A 21,865-nucleotide genomic window follows, 5' to 3' on the forward strand; every position below is an offset into this window, starting at 1 on the left:
CTTGCCTTTTATAAAGGGATCTCAAGGGGAGTTGCTTAATTCGAAAGATTAGTCGTTGGTAGCTTGCACTGAAAGCTGCTTGTCAGGGGAATGACCCTCGGTCCATGGTACCCGCCAGTTACTAAGGAAGGGAGCCCCTGATCGCTAGGGTCTGCCGGTCAGTCAGAAGAGGCAGGTGCGCTAACCCTGGAAGGACCCGCCTCTGGTCGAACCCCGTGGCATCGAGTTTAGAGCCAGACGTGGAGGAGCCTGACAAGGGAAGTCGGACGTGTCGGAAAGGAGCCACTCGAGTGGATCCCACGCCCGACCCCGGACTGACCCACTGTAAATGACTGGTCGCATTAACCAAGCTTGACACCGAGGCACAACATAGCACTCATGACTTACAAGCCCCTGGACTACGACACATTAATTACCCACACGGCCCTCAGCCTACGGCACACTTATGGCCTATCAGACAAGGGCTGAGTGCACAGACCTCTTGCAGATCACTACACAACGGGCCACGCCGAGCCCCATGCTATGGAAGCCAGGGATCGGCGTAGCTCGAATGATGGCGCCTGAGACCATCGCCGCCCCCACGTCATCTACCACGAAAACACGTGACAACCAAGCCGCCCCGAGCCCCACGAGTACACGTGGGCTCACTCGGGGGTAAAACGCTGGTTTTACCCCTGCCTTATGGCTCCTTCCTAGAGAAGCCACCGTTGGCCGACCCCTCTCCCAGCCTATAAAAGGGAGAGGGTCGCCTCAGGGCAGGTGATGGAGAGGAACATAAGGGCGGATTAGAGGAGAGAGCACTTGGAGACAACCGAACGCATTAAGACAGAGACGAGCCCATTAGGACGAATAGGAGGAGGAGCGTCGACGAGAACCAAGATAGCCGGAGCCCCGCCAAGTGAAGACTTGGCTAGGACTGCACCTTGCAGCTTCTAAGCTCAGCTTCCACCCCCGAGAAGAGATCTGGGAGCCTCTCCTCCCTTTATCGACCACTTGTAACCCCTACTACAAGTTTGATCATCAATGGTACCGGTAGCGCAAGCCACCGATGACTAGAAGTAGGGACATTGAAAGGGAATTAGGCTTACACCAATTTCCTAAATGATTTTGGTGGTTGAATTGCCCAACACAAATAATTGGACTAACTAGTTTGCTCTAGTCTATAAGTTATACAGGTGCCAAAGGTTCACACTAAGCCAATAAAAAGACCAAGAAAAGGGTTCAACAAAGAGAGCAAGGGATAACCGAAGTGCTCCCTGGTCTGGCGCACCGGACTGTCCGGTGCACCACCAGACAGTGTCCGGTGCACCACCGGACAATGTCCGATGCACCAGGGAACTCCAAGCTGAACTCAACACCTTCGGAAATTCTCAGAGGCGCTCCGCTATAATTCACCGGACTGTCCGGTGCACCACCGGACAGTGTCCGGTGCCCCAAGGAAGAGCGGCTCTGAACTTGCCAGCTTCGGGAATCCACTCCGCTATAATTCACCGGACATGTCCGGTGCACACCGGACTGTCCGGTGAGCCAGCGGAGCAACGACTACTTCGCGCGCAACGGTCGACTGCAATGCATTAAATGCGCGCCTACGCGCGCAGAGGTCAGAGCACGCGCGGGTGGCACACCGGACAGCCTACAGGGCCTGTCCGGTGCGCCACCGGACAGCCAGGCGGGCCCACATGTCAGAGCTCCAACGGTCGGAACCCAACGGCCTGGTGACGTGGCTGGCGCACCGGACAGTGTCCGGTGGCGCACCGGACTGTCCAGTGCGCCATGCGACAGCAGCCTCCACCAAACAGCTAGTTTGGTGGTTGGGGCTATAAATACCCCAACCACCCCCACATTCAAGTCATCCAAGTTTTCCACCTTCCAACTACATACAAGAGCTAAGCATTCAATACAATACACACCAAAGTGATAAAATCCTCTCCTAATTCCACACAAGGCTTTAGTGATTAGTGAGAGAGATTTGTTGTGTTCTTTTGAGCTCTTGCGCTTGGATTGCTTCTTTTTCTCATTCTTTCTTGTGATCATCTCATTTGTAATCAAGGCAAGAGACACCAATTGTGTGGTGGTCCTTGCGGGAAGTTTGGTTCCCAATTGATTTGAGAAGAGAAGCTCACTCGGTCCGAGGGACCGTTTGAGAGAGGGAAAGGGTTGAAAGAGACCTGGTCTTTGTGACCACCTCAACGGGGAGTAGGTTTGCAAGATCCGAACCTCGGTAAAACAAATCCGCATGTCACACTCTTTATTCGCTTGCGATTTGTTTTGCACCCTCTCTCTCGGACTCGATTATATTTCTAACACTAACCCGGCTTGTAGTTGTGATTAAGTTTGTAAATTTCAGATTCGCCCTATTCACCCCCCTCTATGCGACTTTCAATTGGTATCAAAGCCTGATGCTTCATTAGAGCCTAACTACTCGAAGTGATGTCGGGAGATCACGCCAAGAAGGAGATGGTGACCGGCGAGAAGCCCACTACAAGCCACGGGAAGGCTTCATCAGAAGAGTCCCGCAACAAAGGGAAAGGGAAGGAGAAGAAATCCTCTTCCCACAAGTCGCATCGGAGTGGCGACAAGAAAAAGAAGATGAGGAAGGTGGTCTACTACGAGACCGAGACTTCATCACCTTCCACCTCTGGCTCCGACGCGCCATCCATTACTTCTAAGCGCCATGAGCGCAAGAAGTTTATTAAGATCCCCCTACGCTACCCTCACATTCCTAAACATACGCCTTTACTTTCTGTCCCATTAGGCAAACCACCAACGTTTGATGGTGAAGATTATGCTAGGTGGAGTGATTTGATGCGATTTCATCTAACCTCACTCCACAAAAGTATATGGGATGTTGTTGAGTTTGGTGTACAGGTACCATCCGTAGGGGATGAAGATTATGATGAGGACAAAGTGGCCCAAATCCAACACTTCAACGCACAAGCCTCAACTATACTCCTTGCCTCTCTAAGTCGAGAGGAGTATAATAAGGTGCAACGGTTGAAAGGTACTAAGGAGATTTGGGACACGCTAAAGACCGTGCACGAAGGAGACGAGGTGACCAAAATCACCAAGCGGGAAACGTTCGAGGGGGAGCTTGGTCGCTTCCGCCTTTGCCAAGGGGAGGAGCCACAAGACATGTACAACCGGCTCAAAACCTTGGTGAACCAAGTGCGCAACCTCGGGAGCAAGAAATGGGATGACCATGAAATGGTCAAGGTTATTCTTAGATCCCTCGTTTTTCTTAACCCTATGCAAGTTCAATTAATTCGAGGGAATCCTAGATATACACTAATGTCTCCCGAGGAAGTAATTGGGAATTTTGTGAGCTTTGAATTGATGATCAAAGGCTCAAAGAAGATCAACGAGCTTGATGGCCCCTCCACGTCCGAAGCACAACCGGTCGCATTTAAGGCGACGGAGGAGAAGAAGGAGGAGTCTACATCGAGTAGAACACCCATCGACGCCTCCAAGCTCGACAACGAGGAAATGGCGCTCATTATCAAGAGCTTCCGCCAAATCCTCAAGCAAAGGAAGGGGAAAGATTACAAACCCCGCTCCAAGAAAGTTTGCTACAAGTGTAGTAAGCTCGGTCATTTTATTGCAAAATGTCCTATTTCTAGTGACAGTGACAGGGGCGACGACAAGAAGGGGAGAAGAAAGGAGAAGAAGTACTACAAGAAGAAGGGCGGCGATGCCCATGTATGTCGCGAGTGGGACTCCGACGAAAGCTCTAGCGACTCCTCTTCCGACGAGGACGCCGCCAACATCACCGTCACCAAGGGCCTTCTCTTCCCCAACGTCGGCCACAAGTGCCTCATGGCAAAGGACGACAAAAGAAAGAAGGTAAAATCAAGATCCTCCACTAAATATGAAACCTCTAGTGATGAGGATAATGCTAGCAATGAGGAGGATAACTTACACATTCTTTTTGCCAACCTAAACATGCAACAAAAAGAAAAGTTAAATGAATTGATTAGTGCTATTCATGAGAAGGATGATCTCTTGGACACCTAAGAGGACTTCATTATTAAAGAAAATAAGAAGCATGTTAAGGTTAAAAAGGCTTATGCTCTAGAAGTAGAAAAGTGTGAAAAACTATCTAGTGAGCTAAGCACTTGCCATGAAACTATTGACAACCTTAGAAATGAGAATGCTAGTTTAATTGCTAAGGTTGATTCCAATGCTTGTGATGTTTCAATTCCCAATCTTAGAAATGATAATGTTGATTTGCTTGCTAAGATTGAAGAATTGAACATCTCTCTTGCTAGCCTTAGAGATGAAAATGAAAAATTGCTTGCTAAGGCTAAAGAATTAGATGTTTGCAATGCTTCCATTTCCGACCTTAGAAGTAAAAATGATATATTGCATGCTAAGGTTGTAGAATTAAAATCTTGCAAACCCTCTACATCTATCGTTGAGCACACTTCCATATGCACTAGATGTAGAGACATTAATGTTGATGCTATCCATGATCACCTAGCTTTAATTAAGAAACAAAATGATCACATAGCTCAATTAAATGCTAAGATTAGTGAGCATGACTTAGAAAACGAAAAATTTAAATTTGCTAGAAGCATGCTCTATAGCGGGAGACACCCTGGCATCAAGGATGGCATTGGCTTCCAAAAGGGGGACAATGTCAAACTTAATGCCCCTTCTAAAAGATTGTCTAATTTTGTAAAGAGCAAGGCTCCCATGCCTCAGGATAACGAGGGTTACATTTTGTACCCTGTCGGTTATCCCGAGAGCAAAATTAGGAGAATTCACTCTAGGAAGTCTCACTCTGGCCCTAACCATGCTTTTATGTATAAGGGTGAGACATCTAGTTCTAGGCAATCAACCCATGCAAAATTGCCTAAGAAGAAAACTCCTAGTGCATCAAATGACCATAGCATTTCATTTAAAACTTTTGATGCCTCTTATGTCTTAACTAACAAATCCGGCAAGGTAGTTGCCAAGTTTGTTGGGGGCAAACACAAGGGATCAAAAACTTGTGTTTGGCTACCCAAAGTTCTTATTTCTAATGCCAAAGGACCCAAAACAGTTTGGGTACCTAAAACCAAGAACTAAACTTGTTTTGTAGGTTTATGCATCCGGGGGCTCAAGTTGGATCATCGATAGCGGGTGCACAAACCACATGACAGGGGAGAAAAAGATGTTCTCCTCCTACGAGAAAAACCAAGATCCCCAACGAGCTATCACATTCGGGGATGGAAATCAAGGTTTGGTCAAAGGATTGGGTAAAATTGCTATATCTCCTGACCATTCCATTTCCAATGTTTTTCTTGTAGATTCTTTAGATTACAATTTGCTTTCGGTTTCTCAATTATGCAAAATGGGCTACAACTGTCTTTTCACAGATGTAGGTGTCACTGTCTTTAGAAGAAGTGATGATTCAATAGCATTTAAGGGAGTGTTAGAGGGTCAGCTGTACTTAGTAGATTTTGATAGAGCTGAACTCGACACTTGCTTAATTGCTAAGACTAACATGGGCTGTCTCTGGCATCACCGACTAGCACATGTTGGAATGAAGAATCTTCATAAGCTTCTAAAGGGAGAGCACATTTTAGAATTAACAAATGTTCATTTTGAGAAAGACGAGATTTGTAGCGCATGCCAAGCAGGGAAGCAAGTTGGTGTTCATCATCCGCATAAGAACATCATGACGACTGACAGGCCACTGGAGCTCCTACACATGGACCTATTCAGCCCGATAGCTTACATAAGCATCGACGGGAGTAAGTACTGTCTAGTTATTGTGGATGATTATTCTCGCTTCACTTGGGTGTTCTTTTTGCAGGATAAATCTCATACCCAAGAGACCTTAAAAGGATTCTTGAAACGGGCTCAAAACGAGTTCGACTTAAGAATCAAGAAAATTAGAAGCGACAACGGGACGGAGTTCAAGAACTCTCAAATCGAAGGCTTCCTTGAGGAGGAGGGCATCAAGCATGAGTTCTCTTCTCCCTACACTCCACAACAAAATGGTGTAGTGGAGAGGAAGAATAGAACTCTATTGGACATGGCAAGAACCATGCTTGATGAGTACAAGACTTCGGATCGGTTTTGGGCCGAGGCAGTCAACACCGCCTATTACGCCATCAACCGGTTGTATCTACACCGAATCCTCAAGAAGACATCATACGAACTCCTAACCGGTAAAAAGCCCAATATTTCATATTTTAGAGTCTTTGGTAGCAAATGCTTTATTCTTGTTAAAAGAGGTAGAAAATCTAAATTTGCTCCTAAGAATGTCGAAGGCTTTTTACTAGGATATGATTCAAACACAAGGGCATATAGAGTCTTTAACAAGTCCACTGGACAAGTTGAAGTTTCTTGTGACGTTGTGTTTGATGAGACTAACGGCTCTCAAGTAGAGCAAGTTGATCTTGATGAGATAGGTGATGAAGAGGCTCCGTGCATCGCTCTAAGGAACATGTCCATTGGGGATGTGTGTCCTAAGGAATTCGAAGAGCCTCCAAATGCACAAGATCAACCATCCTCCTCCACGCAAGCATCTCCACCAATTCAAAATGAGGATGAGGCTCAAGTTGATGAAGAAGAAGATCAAAGAGATGAGCCGCCTCAATATGACGACAATGATCAAGGGGGAGATGCGAATGCTCAAGACAAGGAGGATGAAGAACCAAGGCCGCCACACCCAAGAGTCCACCAAGCAATCCAACGAGATCACCCCGTCGACACCATCCTCGGCGACATTCATAAGGGGGTAACCACTAGATCTCGTGTTGCACATTTTTGTGAGCATTACTCTTTTGTTTCCTCTATTGAGCCACACAGGGTAGAGGAAGCACTTCAAGATTCGGATTGGGTGGTGGCGATGCAAGAGGAGCTCAACAACTTCACTAGGAATGAGGTATGACATTTGGTTCCACGTCCTAATCAAAATGTTGTAGGAACCAAGTGGGTTTTCCGCAACAAGCAAGACGAGCATGGTGTAGTGACAAGGAACAAAGCCCGACTTGTGGCCAAGGGATACTCCCAAGTCGAAGGTTTGGATTTCAGTGAAACCTATGCACCCGTAGCTAGGCTTGAGTCAATTCGTATATTATTGGCCTATGCTACTTACCATGGCTTCAAGCTTTATCAAATGGACGTGAAAAGTGCTTTCCTCAATGGACCAATCAAGGAAGAGGTCTATGTTGAGCAACCTCCCGGCTTTGAAGATAGTGAGTACCCTAACCATGTTTACAAACTCTCTAAGGCACTTTATGGGCTCAAGCAAGCCCCAAGAGCATGGTATGAATGCCTAAGAGATTTCCTTATCACTAATGGCTTCAAAGTCGAAAAAGCCGATCCTACTCTATTCACTAAAACTCTTGACAAAGATTTGTTTGTATGCCAAATTTATGTTGATGATATCATATTTGGGTCTACTAACGAATCTACATGTGAAGAATTTAGTAGGATCATGACACAAAAATTCGAGATGTCTATGATGGGGGAGTTGAAGTATTTCTTAGGATTTCAAGTGAAGCAACTCCAAGAGGGCACCTTCATTAGCCAAACGAAGTATACTCAAGACATTCTAAACAAATTTGGGATGAAGGATGCCAAGCCCATCAAGACACCCATGGGAACCAATGGGCATCTCGACCTCGACACGGAAGGTAACTCCGTAGATCAAAAGGTATATCGGTCGATGATAGGCTCTTTACTCTATTTATGTGCATCTCGACCGGATATTATGCTTTCCGTATGCATGTGTGCAAGATTCCAAGTCGACCCTAAGGAAGCTTACCTTACGGCCGTAAAACGAATCTTGAGATATTTAGTTTATACTCCTAAGTTTGGGCTTTGGTATCTTAGGGGATCCACTTTTGATTTAATTGGTTATTCGGATGCCGATTGGGCGGGGTGTAAAATTAATAGAAAGAGCACATCGGGGACTTGCCAGTTCTTGGGAAGATCCTTGGTGTCTTGGGCTTCAAAGAAGCAAAATTTCGTAGCTCTTTCTACCGCCGAAGCCGAGTACATTGCCGCAGGTCATTGTTGCGCGCAACTACTTTGGATGAGGCAAACCCTTAGGGACTACAGTTACAAATTAACCAAAGTTCCTCTTCTATGTGATAATGAGAGTGCAATCCGCATGGCGGATAATCCCGTTGAACATAGCTGCACTAAACACATAGCTATTCGGTATCATTTTCTAAGGGATCACCAACAAAAGGGAGATATCGAGATTGCATATATTAACACTAAAGATCAATTAGCCGATATCTTTACCAAGCCACTAGATGAACAAACCTTTAACAAACTTAGGCATGAGCTAAATATTCTTGATTCTAGGAATTTCTTTTGATGTCTTGCATACATAACTCATTTATATACCTTTGATCATGTCTCTTTTATGTGCTATGACTAATGTGTTTTCAAGTATATTTCAAACCAAGTCATAGGTGTATTGAAAGGGAATTGGAGTCTTCGGCGAAGACAAAGGCTTCCACTCCATAACTCATCCTTCGCCGTCGCTCCGGGCATCTCTCCGCCTTTGGTATAATCTTCAGTCATATGTTTTATTTGCCAAAAGGGAGAAAGAAGTCAAAAGGGCTCTAATGATTCCGTTTGGCGATTTATGCCAAAGGGGGAGAGAGCATGAGCCCAAAGCAAAAGGACCGCACCACCACCAATTTTAAAAATTTTAGTCTTTCAATTTGGTTTTAAAGAAGTATTTTCAAATTGGTATCTTATGTGTGATATAATTTCAAATTGGTATACCCTCTTCAAAATTGATATCTCAAAACCCTCTTGAATACTAAGAGGAGAATTTATTAAGGGGGAGTTTTGTCTAGTCAAAGGAAAAGCATTTGAAACAGGGGGAGAAAATTTTAAATCTTGAAAATGCTTCTCAAAATCTTATTCACTTACCTTTGACTATTTGCAAAAGACTTTGAAAAGGATTTACAAAAGAATTTGCAAAAACAAAACAAGTGGTGCAAGCGTGGTCCAAAATGTTAAAAACAAAGGAACAATCCATGCATATCCTATGAGTATTTATAATGGCTCAATTCTAAGTAACCTTTGAACTTACAATTATGCAAACTAGTTCAATTATGCACTTCTATACTTGTTTTGGTTTGTGTTGGCATCAATCACCAAAAAGGGGGAGATTGAAAGAGAATTAGGCTTACACCAATTTCCTAAATGATTTTGGTGGTTGAATTGCCCAACACAAATAATTGGACTAACTAGTTTGCTCTAGTCTATAAGTTATACAGGTGTCAAAGGTTCACACTAAGCCAATAAAAAGACCAAGAAAAGAGTTCAACAAAGAGAGCAAGGGATAACCGAAGTGCTCCCTGGTCTAGCGCACTGGACTGTCTGGTGTGCCACCGGACAGTGTCCGGTGCACCACCGGACAATGTCCGGTGCACCAGGGAACTCCAAGCTGTACTCAACACCTTCGGAAATTCTCAGAGGCGCTCCACTATAATTCACCGGACTGTCCGGTGCACCACCGGACAGTGTCCGGTGCCCCAAGGAAGAGCGGCTCTGAACTCGCCAGCTTCGGGAATCCGCTCCGCTATAATTCACCGGACATGTCCGGTGCACACCAAACTGTCCGGTGAGCCAGCGGAGCAACGACTACTTCGCGCGCAATGGTCGACTGCAACGCATTAAATGCGCGCCTACGCGCGCAGAGGTCAGAGCACGCGCGAGTGGCACACCGGACAGCCTACAGGGCCTGTCCGGTGCGCCACCGGACAGCCAGGCGGGCCCACATGTCAGAGCTCCAACGGTCGGAACCCAACGGCCTGGTGACGTGGCTGGCGCACCGGACAGTGTCCGGTGGCGCACCGGACGACAGCAGCCTCCACCAAACGGCTACTTTGGTGGTTGGGGCTATAAATACCCCAACCACCCCACATTCAAGTCATCCAAGTTTTCCACCTTCCAACTACATACAAGAGCTAAACATTCAATACAAGACACACCAAAGTGATCAAATCATTTCCCAATTCCACACAAGGCTTTAGTGATTAGTGAGAGAGATTTGTTGTGTTCTTTTGAGCTCTTGCGCTTGGATTGCTTCTTTTTCTCATTCTTTCTTGCGATCATCTCATTTGTAATCAAGGCAAGAGACATCAATTGTGTGGTGGTCCTTGCGGGAAGTTTGGTTCCCAATTGATTTGAGAAGAGAAGCTCACTCGGTCCGAGGGACCCTTTGAGAGAGGGAAAGGGTTGAAAGAGACCCGGTCTTTGTGACCACCTCAACGGGGAGTAGGTTTGCAAGAACCGAACCTCGGTAAAACAAATCCGCATGTCACACTCTTTATTCGCTTGTGATTTGTTTTGCACCCTCTCTCTCGGACTTGATTATATTTCTAACACTAAACCGGCTTGTAGTTGTGATTAAGTTTGTAAATTTCAGATTCGCCCTATTCACCCCCCTCTAGGCGACTTTTAGACATTATGTCCGAATTAGTATAAATTTTACGCCCTCCACGTATATCCTCTGGACTCCGAAACACGTACAATAAATTTATTTATCGGAATGTGGTACAAAACACCGACACTCCTAATCTGGCTTCTTCAAGAAGCCCGCATAAGTCTTCTAAAGGAAGACAGTGTACGCGATAAGCTCGGTATACATGAACCATTCGTATTCTCATGATAGCGTCAATAGGAACATTTAATTAAAGCAAATCAATACAACTTTTTATGTATATTAAAAGAAATCAAATTTATTGCAAAGTAGTTTGTAAATATACGAATACATACGTACGCATGTCAGGATTTTCTCGTGGTTAAATAAAGAATTAAATTATATGAGTTGGTTAGTAAAGGGGAGATGGATAGGGGAATGGTTGGAGATGCACTAAATATAGGGGTGAAACTTTTAAGGGAAGATAGGTCTAGGCATAAAAACCGAAAATCGAACACCAAACCGAAATCAAAACCGAAAAAATCGAAATCGGCCAAAGCAAAGGATTTTTCGGCTACCTAACTCTGAAAATCGAACTAAATTTCGGTGTTTGGTTTTTAGTTCGTATTAAACCGAAATATTGACGCGGTAGCTTCAATCTCCTTTTAGCTCAAGTCCATAGAACACCACCCCCATTCCACCCATGGGTCGTGGCTTGTGGGCCTGTTCGGCCAATCAACCTAAGTTTGCTTGCTAAGGCTTTGGTCAAATGCGATACGACCGCATGCTGCACACAACCGACAACCGGCGACCTCATGCTTTATTCCCCTCACGTCGCATCGCCTACCCCTACATGGCGCACACCCTCAGCCTTGCTCGCGCCGACACCCTTAGCCCCACACGCGATGAAGCCCTCACGCGCAGACAACCAGTCGTTGAGAGCCGCAAATTATCGAACTCAAACCGCGGCGATGCGACTCGCTCTTTGTCGCCTGGCGACCGCTGGCCGTCATCCGCCACCCGTGTGTTGCCCTCATCGCTCGCCAACTGCATCTAGGAGCCCACGACCATGGCTAGTCGACGCCACAACCAAGCAGCAACATTAAGCACTAGCAGGTTGTCACCCTCACTCCTATGACAACGTCAATATTGCTATTAGTATAATGTTCTGTTTGTTCGGTTATACCAAAATCTAAACCGAACTTGACGGTTAACCGAGGGATTAGTTTTTTCCTTTTCCATATAGAATTTCAATTACCATTATTCAAAAACCGATCTTAAAAAAACCTGAAAACCCGAACATAAAAAATTCGGTTAACCAAATGCCCAGAACTTGTGGAGGTAATAGAATACAATAGAAAATACATATAAAAGGAGAGATGAAAATGGGAAATTATTGGAGAGAGCCTAAAGCAACGAGTCCTCCAATCAGAACATGAGAGTTTGTTTTGCAAATTATTGAGATCCAAGAGATGGGCATTCTATATGCCCTAAAATGGAATTGTCCAATACTTAAAATAGGATTAACAATTTAGGTCTTGAAAAAAATGATCCGATTCATAAATGAGAATTTCATCTTGGAGTCACGTATGGACTCATAATGGCATTGGAAACCATATAGCCTACACATTGGAGGCCACTCCTTGTAAAAAATGGAGTTCACTATTTTATCTAATATGAATTATACAAGGATAAATAGAAAGTGCTTCACTATCCCTAATTCAATATGAGTGCTATAGCTGTACTAGGATATATTTGATGCAACTTCTTCTGCCTTTGGTTTTTCTGGCAACGTATTAGGTGTAAACCAAGTTTTCGTGTAAACTCCGTATAAACCAACTAACAAAAGTCACAAAAAATCTAAAAAAATTATAGATGTACTTCATTGCCTACTCTACCGCTGTATAAATTTTCAAGTTCAATCTCATCGTATGTTAAGAGATACAAAAAAGAGAAAATTTCGAGATACAAAAGTAAAAATTATCTCTGAATTTTCTCTTTTTGTATCTTTGAATATGAATTTGAAATTAAAATTTTATACAACAGTAGAGTGGACAAAGAAGTACATTTATATTTTTTTAAAATTATTTTATGACTTTTATTAGTTGGTTTACACGAAAATTTGGTTTGCACCTGATATGTTACCGATCTTTCTTTGTTGACACTCCAGTGTCATTATTTTTAAAATTATTTTCTATCCTAAAAACAACTAGAAACTAGTGCAGTCGTTATTTTTTTCTCTATCAGTCTTTGGCTTTTGTAGAAATAAGTAAGACCCAAGTAAAGTTACCATTCTATTCTCTAATCTATCACCAATATAAGAAACATACAAAATATTTACATTGATTTTTTTGTTATTCAATACATTCCAATTAAAATCCTGATTTGATTTTCTCCATAAACATTTTTAGCCTAAATGACACAAATTCAAAATTTTGGGACACATTCTTATGTTTCACACAAGGGCTATCAATATTATTACATGCTACCATGTCACGAAAATATGTTTCTCCTTTTATATTATTGCATATCGATATTAAACTATTTCATTCTTCTTTGTTCACAGCATCTAATATTTTTTTGTACTCTGTCCGGCTAACAAACTTGATTTTTTAATTTTATTAAAAGTCAAACTATCTTAGATTCGACCGATCTATTGAAATGTTTAGTATTATTTATGGCACTAAATAGGTATACCACGAAAATATGTTGCGTGATCAATCTAGTGTACTTATTTAATACTCTATATGTCCTAAATTAAAATTTATTTTACCTTTTAATAGATTTATGCAATAATTAATGTATGTGTTCCATAATTGTCTAAATTTATCATCATCTGTTTAAATATGGATATAAAAATAAAGAGTTACAACGACTAATATTTTAGAACTGAGGGGCAGTATACAATTATTATTCTAATATATAAATTTGTTTAAACTTTAGATTGATTGAGTTTTAGAAAAAAACTAAAATGTCTAGGTTATTAGGATAGATTAAGTAGTTATTTAATTCTCTTATTAAGGTCACCGTTTTAGGCAGTGCATAAATGCACAACTGACTTATTTATATTTATAGTTTTTAAAAAAAGAGTGGAGTGGTACTGAAAGCACATATCCATTTATGACAAGATCCTAAAAGACGACACACCCGGTAAAACAACTGCGGCAAAACTCACCAAGCCCCCAAACTGTTAACAGGTGATAAAGCTTTTCTCTCTCTTGGCCGGCCAGTGACATCAGACATCACCAACTCGTCGACGGTAGAGAGAGCAAGCTCTTCGGCGATTTGAGAAGAATCGAGGAGCGAGCGAGCGAGCGAGCGAGAGAGGAGGAGGAGGAGCTGGGGCTTGAGCCTGCGCCCGGGGGCCCCGGGTCACGGAATCCTACCATTACCAACCCTAGCCTTCGTTGATCGCCGTCTCAGGTCATGGCAGGGCCGGCGCCGGATCGGGCCGCCCTGACTGTGGGGCCGGGCATGGACATGCCAATCATGCACGACAGCGACCGGTACGAGCTCGTGCGCGACATCGGCTCCGGCAACTTCGGCGTTGCCCGCCTCATGCGCGACCGCCGCACCAGCGAACTCGTCGCCGTCAAGTACATCGAGCGCGGCGAGAAGGTATCGCTCTGATCCCGTTCTCCCTCCCCTGTGGATTCGATTCGGCGCTAGCTGTAGTTAATTAATAACCCATCGATTCCACCTCACGGAGTTTGCGTTCCGAGGGGGCTATTCGATTTGGGATGTGAATCCTTTGGGTCCTGCCGCGGACCGTATCTTCAGCCCAAGGATGACATTTATGTGCATTTAGGTTATGTTTTTGCTTGAGTGAATATCAACTGTGGCCTGTTGCTGTTTGCTCCGTCTGATACGCTGGATATGCTTACTATGCTCGAATTATAGTTTGTTCCTGTGGAATTTTGTTGGGCGTGTTGTATTTGGGGCTAAGCATTTGCCACCACAATCATTAAACAAACAAACTTATGCTAATTTAATCCAGTCTGCACTGAATCGGAATAATAATTTTATCACCTTGTTTGCTCAAGCGAACATCATAATTTTGATATGCCACAGGATGCTGGCAACGGTGGTTGTGACTTGTGAGCTTGGAGTTACCAGTTAGCAGCATCAAATAAACAATACCAGCTAGCATTCAAACAAAGATCTATTTATTTTTGTTTTTCTTGAAAATAATATTTCGCACCTGTGACCTGCCTGGGGATCGAACGCAGGTCACAAGCGCCACACTCACATGCTGCCACCACTACGATCTCACAGGTTATCTGGTCTCAATATTTCTAGTTGGGTCTATTTTATGCAGATTTAGTAAAAATATGTCCTGTAGGATTAGAAATATTGACTTAGTTAACCCTGGAACATGTTTCCCTGTTTTGCGTTGAATAAAAAGGGAAGAAAGTTTTTTTTTATTTTGAAGTACCCCCTAGGCTTCTAATGTCATACCCTTTTTTTATCCAAACATAGCAGCAAATAATGATTACTAATAACACAGGTAGCTGACTTTATTGGGAATATGCTTCTATTCCAGCATACTGCATCTACTTTTAATTGAGCTGAGTAATGGTGTATGATTTGGCCCAAGAAATATGTAATCTATCTAATTGGTAAGGGGGGATTGCATGGTTGCTCCTTCTCGAGGATGCAACCCCGTTTTACCCCTGTTTTTCTGAAGTTTGCACGTATACTCTTTTTTAAAATGAATAGACTATTCACCCCTATTCCGTTATTAGCATTTAACGGTGTTAGCTCAGCCTGCAAAAATACGTTTATACCCTTGCACCATTGTTCCTTCTTTTATCAACTATTTGCAAATTTGCCTCCACTTTAATATTAACTTTGGAATATAATGATGGCTTAAATCTGACCATAAATTTTGGAAATCAATACTTCAACTTTAAATCAAAAAAATGCTGAAAATAAATTGAATTTGACACTACATCTTGACAAAATTGACAACATTTTAATTGTAATTTTGAAATATTTCAATTATAATATATTTTCAAGATTTTAATTTAAATATTGTTATTCTGTCAACATTTAATGTTAACTTCAATTTATTTTCATCAATTTAGAAATGTTATTAAATTCAAATTTGAAATATTGATTTTCAAAGTTTATTGTTAGATTTATATCACAATTATATTCTAAACTTTCATATCAAAGTGGCGGCGAATTTGCAAACAATTGATAAAAGGAGGGACAATGGTGCAAGGGTATTAACGTTTTTTTTGTGGGCTGAGTTAACACTGTTAAGTGATGATAACGGAATAGGGAAAACTACCTATCTCTTTCAAAAAAGGGCATACATGTAAACTTTAAAAAACAGGGGTAAAACGAAGTTGTATCTCCGAGTAGGGGCAACCATTCAACGACCTCAATTGGTAATGATGCTCCATAACTCTATGCCACAACTAACTTCTACTACTTGATGCATGGGAGTGTATGTCTTATAAAAAGAAATTGAAACAGTATGTGTCTAGGACCCAACAAAATATTGCATGAATTTCACAAGACCACATTATACTGGGAAAAGTTTTTGCAACTTGCAAGCCTTTCCTGTTCCTTTAACTAATATTGAGGTAGTTGCATACTTGTTATACTGTACTGTACAAGAGCCGACACGTTTTGATTGCATAGCGAGGTGGGGGAAAGTGGAATCCTTTTGATACACTATGAAGTAGAATACTTGTACTAGTAATTCCATCTCATTCAGCTCCATCCAGCCAAGCAATTGCATTGATGTGTAAGCTCTTTACTGAATGAACATGTTTTATCCATGTGTGTGTATTTCTAATTGGAGGTACCTGTGCATTGTTTTGTAATACCATTGCTTTACTGTTGTGGCCATATGGTCTAGTAGTTTTTGATAGAACAAATAATCAATAATATCTTGAACTTCTGAAACCAAGGATAGTTGAGCAGATTCTTGTTACATTCCTTTGATTTTGGCTTCAACCCCTGAGAGACCAACATCAATTCATACTAAAAGCCCAATATTGTTTATGATCTCTATCAATAGCAAGACATTGGGTCTAGTTTATGGAATTTCCTCTCTCATTCATTTGGTGATTTGATTTAAATAATTCCAATGTCCATAGTGCCTTAAATCTGTTTTTTGTGCATTTTCTTCTTCTATCATAAGTGCTAGGTTGTCATTTTTTACTGCACTCAGTTGTTTTATCTTGGTTTTCTTTAATATGTATTCCGTTGTCATGTGCAGATAGATGAGAATGTCCAGCGTGAGATAATTAACCATAGATCATTGAAGCACCCTAACATTATTAGGTTTAAAGAGGTGAGTTGGGATTGTGATGCTGTTTCTCCCCAGAATTCCATTGTTAAACATTTTTTTATTCTTCTTTGTATGTCTAGGTTATTTTAACACCGACCCATCTTGCTATTGTCATGGAATATGCCTCTGGCGGTGAGCTTTTTGAGAGGATATGTAAGAACGTGCGATTCAGTGAAGATGAGGTTTGTGCTTGCCACTTTGTTCATCTTTCTTCTTGACACATCTCTTTCTTGATCCTACCAAATGCACATATATATCTTTCCAGGCTCGCTACTTCTTCCAGCAGCTTATTTCAGGAGTAAGCTACTGCCATTCAATGGTATTAGTTATTATATAGTGGCATATCTTCCATCCTATTGTTACTGTTTACTCATACCATGCATTGAGTTGAGCTGCCTTTTTATTCTTATTTTCAAGCAAGTATGCCACCGTGATTTGAAGTTGGAGAACACACTTCTAGATGGGAGTGACGCTCCTCGCTTGAAGATTTGCGATTTCGGTTATTCCAAGGTTCTTACCCATGTCAACTTCATCTTGTTCTAGCTTATATTTATGTGAATATGTCAGGCCACCCCGTATGTATCAGATATGTTGCTGAGATGGATATGCGTGGGACACAACATGGATACATCTCCATGGAGTTTCGGGGAAAAACATAAATGAGAGCAATTCTGATACATGAGTGAAGATGTATTGAGGGGCTTTGTGGATACGGTTCAGTCCAGTAGGCCTACTATAACCCTTGACTCACATGCGCTGATGTGCACCGGCAGTCAGTGACACGACATGCCTGCCGCTGCCGCTGCCCACCTGACTTCCTGCTCGCCCAGCTGCCTGCCTGCCCCCACCATGAGAAATCCAGCGTTGTTTGCACACTTGAGCAGGCTGTGGCTGTGGACGCACACCACCCACAAGATGCACGCCGGAAATTGGTGAGCACTTCACGGCACTGCAACGAGCTTCACCACACACCGGTGATAAATCAGCACCAAGCTGGTGATGAGTTAGCAGTGATTCCTTCCATGTTTCGTCTTCTCTCCTGTAGCCTCTTCCTGCCCCATTCTTCGTATCAAATTTGAACTAGAACTGAAAGGGGAAGGGATTGGATCAGTGATTTACTCATCTCCTCCAAGCCTGAAGCCTCACCCTCAAGTAAAAAGTGATGTACTTAGTTGAGTCCTCCCTGTTTAACTAGTTTTACTACTGCACTAAGTGCTTATATGTTCTCACTAGGTTAGTACCCGTGCGTTGCAACGGGAACATATAATACCATGATAACTTATATACAAAATGTGTCTTATATTGTTATAAGAAAATATTTCATAATCCATTTGTGATCCTAGCAATACATAAATTTTGTTATTTTAATTTAGTTGTTTCACTACTACATTGCAACCATCAGTATCATGCAGACTTCGATATATGTCATGATTTGCATGGTCTCATTATTGGAGAGCACGTGCCACACCTGCCGGTAGAAGTTCCGTCGTACATCGTTAGTCATCAGGCACGCACCACCATACACGCTTGCTTAAACAAAAAATGCAAGTGTGTGTTTGCGAAGAGAATTAAAGGCAGGCCGGCACAAAAGGTACCCCGACGATGGCGAGTGGTCATTGTTGTCGGTCCACCTCTGCTCACCTCCGGTGTCGAGATGACGCCACAATCCTTGATATAATAGTCGTCGAACGCGCGTGATATGGTGAGTACCGATCACTCTTGGCTGGGCTGCCAAATGAAGTGCACCCCGGGCTCATCAGCGAGGTAGTACACCTGGTCGTTGCACCACCGGATGTGCTACTCCTCTACATACATCTTGTTCGAGGACACTCACACAACAACAACAATGGTCATCATTCCAGCGCACAAGAATTCATGGTCGGTCAGTAGCGACTTACATAGCAGGTTAGGCTTCAGGTGGATGATGAGCTAGACAGCGTGATGGCGTCGTCGTAGGTTGCGATGCCCAGAACAACCCGAGAGTCGTCGACATTGGCGACGACCATGAGGTCCCCATGTTTGACGATGGACAGCGCGGTGCAGCCGCTCTGGACCACGTCCAAGCGGCGGCTGCGCCGGAGCTTGCCGTACACAGCGGCGCATGGGCCATGTAGGACTGCTTCCAGAGTTCGAACTGGCAGTCGCCAAGTTTCTTCTCGTCGTCGGTGAGCGACGCCAACGCGAGCGCCTCGTGCTAGTGGTGTTTGTTCGGGGTTTCCAAGTAAGAAACATGGATTCATCTTTGGCATTGGTTTATGAAAATGATTTATAAGTTAGATCCATGGAAAAATATTATGGAGAATAAATGTTACACATGCAAAAAAAGTATTTAAGTTGAAAACATTATTCAAACAAAAGAAATTGCATGCAAGGCTCTTCTTTAAATACTACTCCCTCAATCCAAAAATATAATTTAATAATCTCAGTGATACTTATCTACTACTACACATTGTGCAAGGGTAGCAGGTGGGCTTCGGGGGAGATGTATTATATGTTTTTACTATAATAGATGTAGACATAAACACACATGTGGTGTAGTGGTAGCTACAAACACATTTATTTGAGAGGTCGCGGGTTCGAATCCCCTTGGAGCCTGTTTTTTTAATTTAATTTTAGCTAGGCGTGGGATGCACGTGGGAATGGGAATAGACTTTGTGGGAGGGGGAATGAGAAAGACACGTGATAGCCGGGAATGGAAATGTGAATGGGCTTTGCAGGGAGGGGGAATGAGAAAGACAGGCAGCTGGGAATGAGAATGGGCTTTGCAGTGAGGACGGAATGGCAATGGCAGAACACGGAATGGGGCAGCCTACCCCTTACCGTCTTAATAGGTAGTAGAGATTTTGATTCTGCAAGTTTGACTTTGAGGTTTGGATGGAGTTGCTCGGCAAGCTTGGCTATTGGAGTGTTGGCTAAATGGAAATATGAAATAATCAGCAGAACACAATTGCAAGAATGCAAGGAAATTTCAAGTTCCTGCTAGTGTGTTACGGGCTTTTGAATTTTAATATGCCTTATTATTTATTTATTAAAAATACTAAAAACATATCTGCATATTGTTCTTTAAGAAAAATGGACATTTGTGTATCTGCCTGATACTGATATGCTGAATTTTAATATGCCTTATTATTTATTTATTAAAAATACTAAAAACATATCTGCATATTGTTCTTTAAGAAAAATGGATATTTGTGTATCTGCCCGATACTGATATGCATATCTATACCTGTGCTGCATAGTGTTCGAGTACATGTTTCTGTGGGTTTGTGGCTAGCACTCATTGATGTTCTATTGTTCTATGGCTTAATGTTTACACGATGGTAGTAGAATAATGAATATGATCATAGCGTTGTCAGTTTTCTTTTAACTAACAATACCATGCATTTTTCATTCTCTGCAGTCATCTGTTCTTCATTCCCAGCCGAAGTCCACTGTTGGAACACCTGCTTATATTGCACCTGAAGTTTTGTTGAAAAAAGAATATGATGGCAAGGTACTTGTGCTATCACTTTTTTTATCTTGAGAAATGTGTCTTGAGAGTTGTGCATACCTCTGCATCAGTGCACTGTTGTTCCATATACATGTGCCACATGTTCTTAGTGGTCAGAAAACTTCCACTTATGATTTCTCTTTTAGTGTTCACTGTCTGGTTACCTCCTATATGAGGAAAGCTTCTCCTCACCGATGGATTTGTTTACGACAAAACAGATTGCTGACGTTTGGTCATGTGGTGTAACCCTCTATGTAATGGTTGTTGGCGCATATCCTTTTGAAGATCCAGAAGAGCCTAAGAACTTCCGCAAGACAATTCAGGTTATCTTTTTTTTTCAGCATGGGTACAAGTTGAATGCACAAGAGTGCACACGTACTTCTGTCAGTTATAGCACATATGTGTGTGTCCTAGCACGCACCCACCTAAACTCTAGATCGGCTACTTTCTGAGTCTGCATGTTTAACTTAATGCATTATCCTGTTTTAGCTAACAACTAAACTAATGGTAGTGTCATCTTGTTATAGCGTATCTTGAATGTTCAGTACGCAATTCCAGACAACGTGAACATATCTCCAGAGTGCAGGCATCTAATTTCGAGGATTTTTGTTGGCGATCCTGCTACGGTAAGTCCTTGTATGTTGTAGTCTTGCTTTGACCTTGATATAGAAGGTTCAGAAGATATGCTGTTTTGAGTTTTGTCATATTTATCTGATTTTGTTGTATTCATTTGTCATAAATTATGCAGCGAATAACAATCCCTGAAATCCGGAATCATAGTTGGTTCCTGAAGAACCTTCCTGCTGATCTGATGGATGATGATAGCATGAGCAACCAATATGAGGAGCCTGACCAGCCAATGCAGACCATGGATCAGATCATGCAGATTTTAACAGAGGCCACCATACCACCTGCCTGTTCTCGCAGTATAAATGTCCTAGCTGATGGACTGGACATGGATGACGACATGGATGATCTTGATTCCGACTCAGATCTTGATGTTGACAGCAGCGGTGAGATTGTGTACGCAATGTGAGTAACATCTCAGCAGCCATCTCAGCAGTCAACCAAGGAACCAATCAGGCATGGGATGCCCTGTTGTATACTCTGGCAAAGGGCATGCTTCCTTTTGTGAAAAACATCCATGTAGTTTTCTCAAGGAATCGCAATGTGTTCTGTGGAACACATATGTTGTAGTCAAACTCGGGTTACTCAGCTTGTAAAACTAGCCTCCTCTTGCTTCCTGGTTACTGGGCTTTGGATACTCTCAGGCTTCGACTTGTGTGTTGCTGTTAAATATGTATAAGAAACTTCTACTCAGGTTGATCTGTGAATCTGGATTCCGGTAGTGGTTTTGCTCAGTGTTGGGTGTATTCCCGATTTCTGCATTTCAAACTCTGATGATTAGGTCTTGTATTTAGGCGGTTTCTGGATTTCAAAATTTGTGTTTTTTTGTGCAATTTACATTTTCGGGGTGTTAGGCACTTTCATGTTTAATTTAAGGGGTGTTTGGTTCCCACGGAGTTAATGGGCTCTAAATTTTACACTATAAAATCTATCGTGTTCATTTTGAACTAAAGTTAATTAAGGGTTCTAAAAATTTGTGAATAAATATTTGAATCGTGATCTATTACCACCCTTATTCCCACCTTGTTATTCCCACCTTGGCAGTGAGAAGGTTGTC

General features: G+C 42.6%; 1 protein-coding gene across 2 annotated transcripts; it reads left to right on the forward strand.

Annotated features, from left to right (window-relative positions):
- Positions 1-13,529: 13,529 nt before the first annotated feature.
- On the forward strand, positions 13,530-21,660 carry LOC100283283 (serine/threonine-protein kinase SAPK8). 2 transcript variants are annotated; one of them, NM_001156185.2, is made up of 9 exons: positions 13,530-14,002; positions 16,620-16,694; positions 16,772-16,873; positions 16,957-17,010; positions 17,109-17,201; positions 20,092-20,184; positions 20,400-20,504; positions 20,709-20,807; positions 20,930-21,660. In NM_001156185.2, the coding sequence occupies exons 1-9, from the start codon at positions 13,811-13,813 to the stop codon at positions 21,215-21,217; spliced, it is 1,101 nt and encodes a 366-aa protein (NP_001149657.1). In that variant the 5' UTR covers positions 13,530-13,810; the 3' UTR covers positions 21,218-21,660. The 2 variants fall into 2 exon arrangements, with proteins under 2 accessions (NP_001149657.1, NP_001399414.1); NM_001412485.1 differs by having other exon boundaries at positions 16,957-16,989.
- The last annotated feature ends 205 nt before the right edge of the window (positions 21,661-21,865 follow it).

The sequence above is a fragment of the Zea mays genome, chromosome 1 (assembly GCF_902167145.1).
Source record: "Zea mays cultivar B73 chromosome 1, Zm-B73-REFERENCE-NAM-5.0, whole genome shotgun sequence".
Classification (NCBI taxonomy): Eukaryota; Viridiplantae; Streptophyta; class Magnoliopsida; order Poales; family Poaceae; genus Zea; species Zea mays.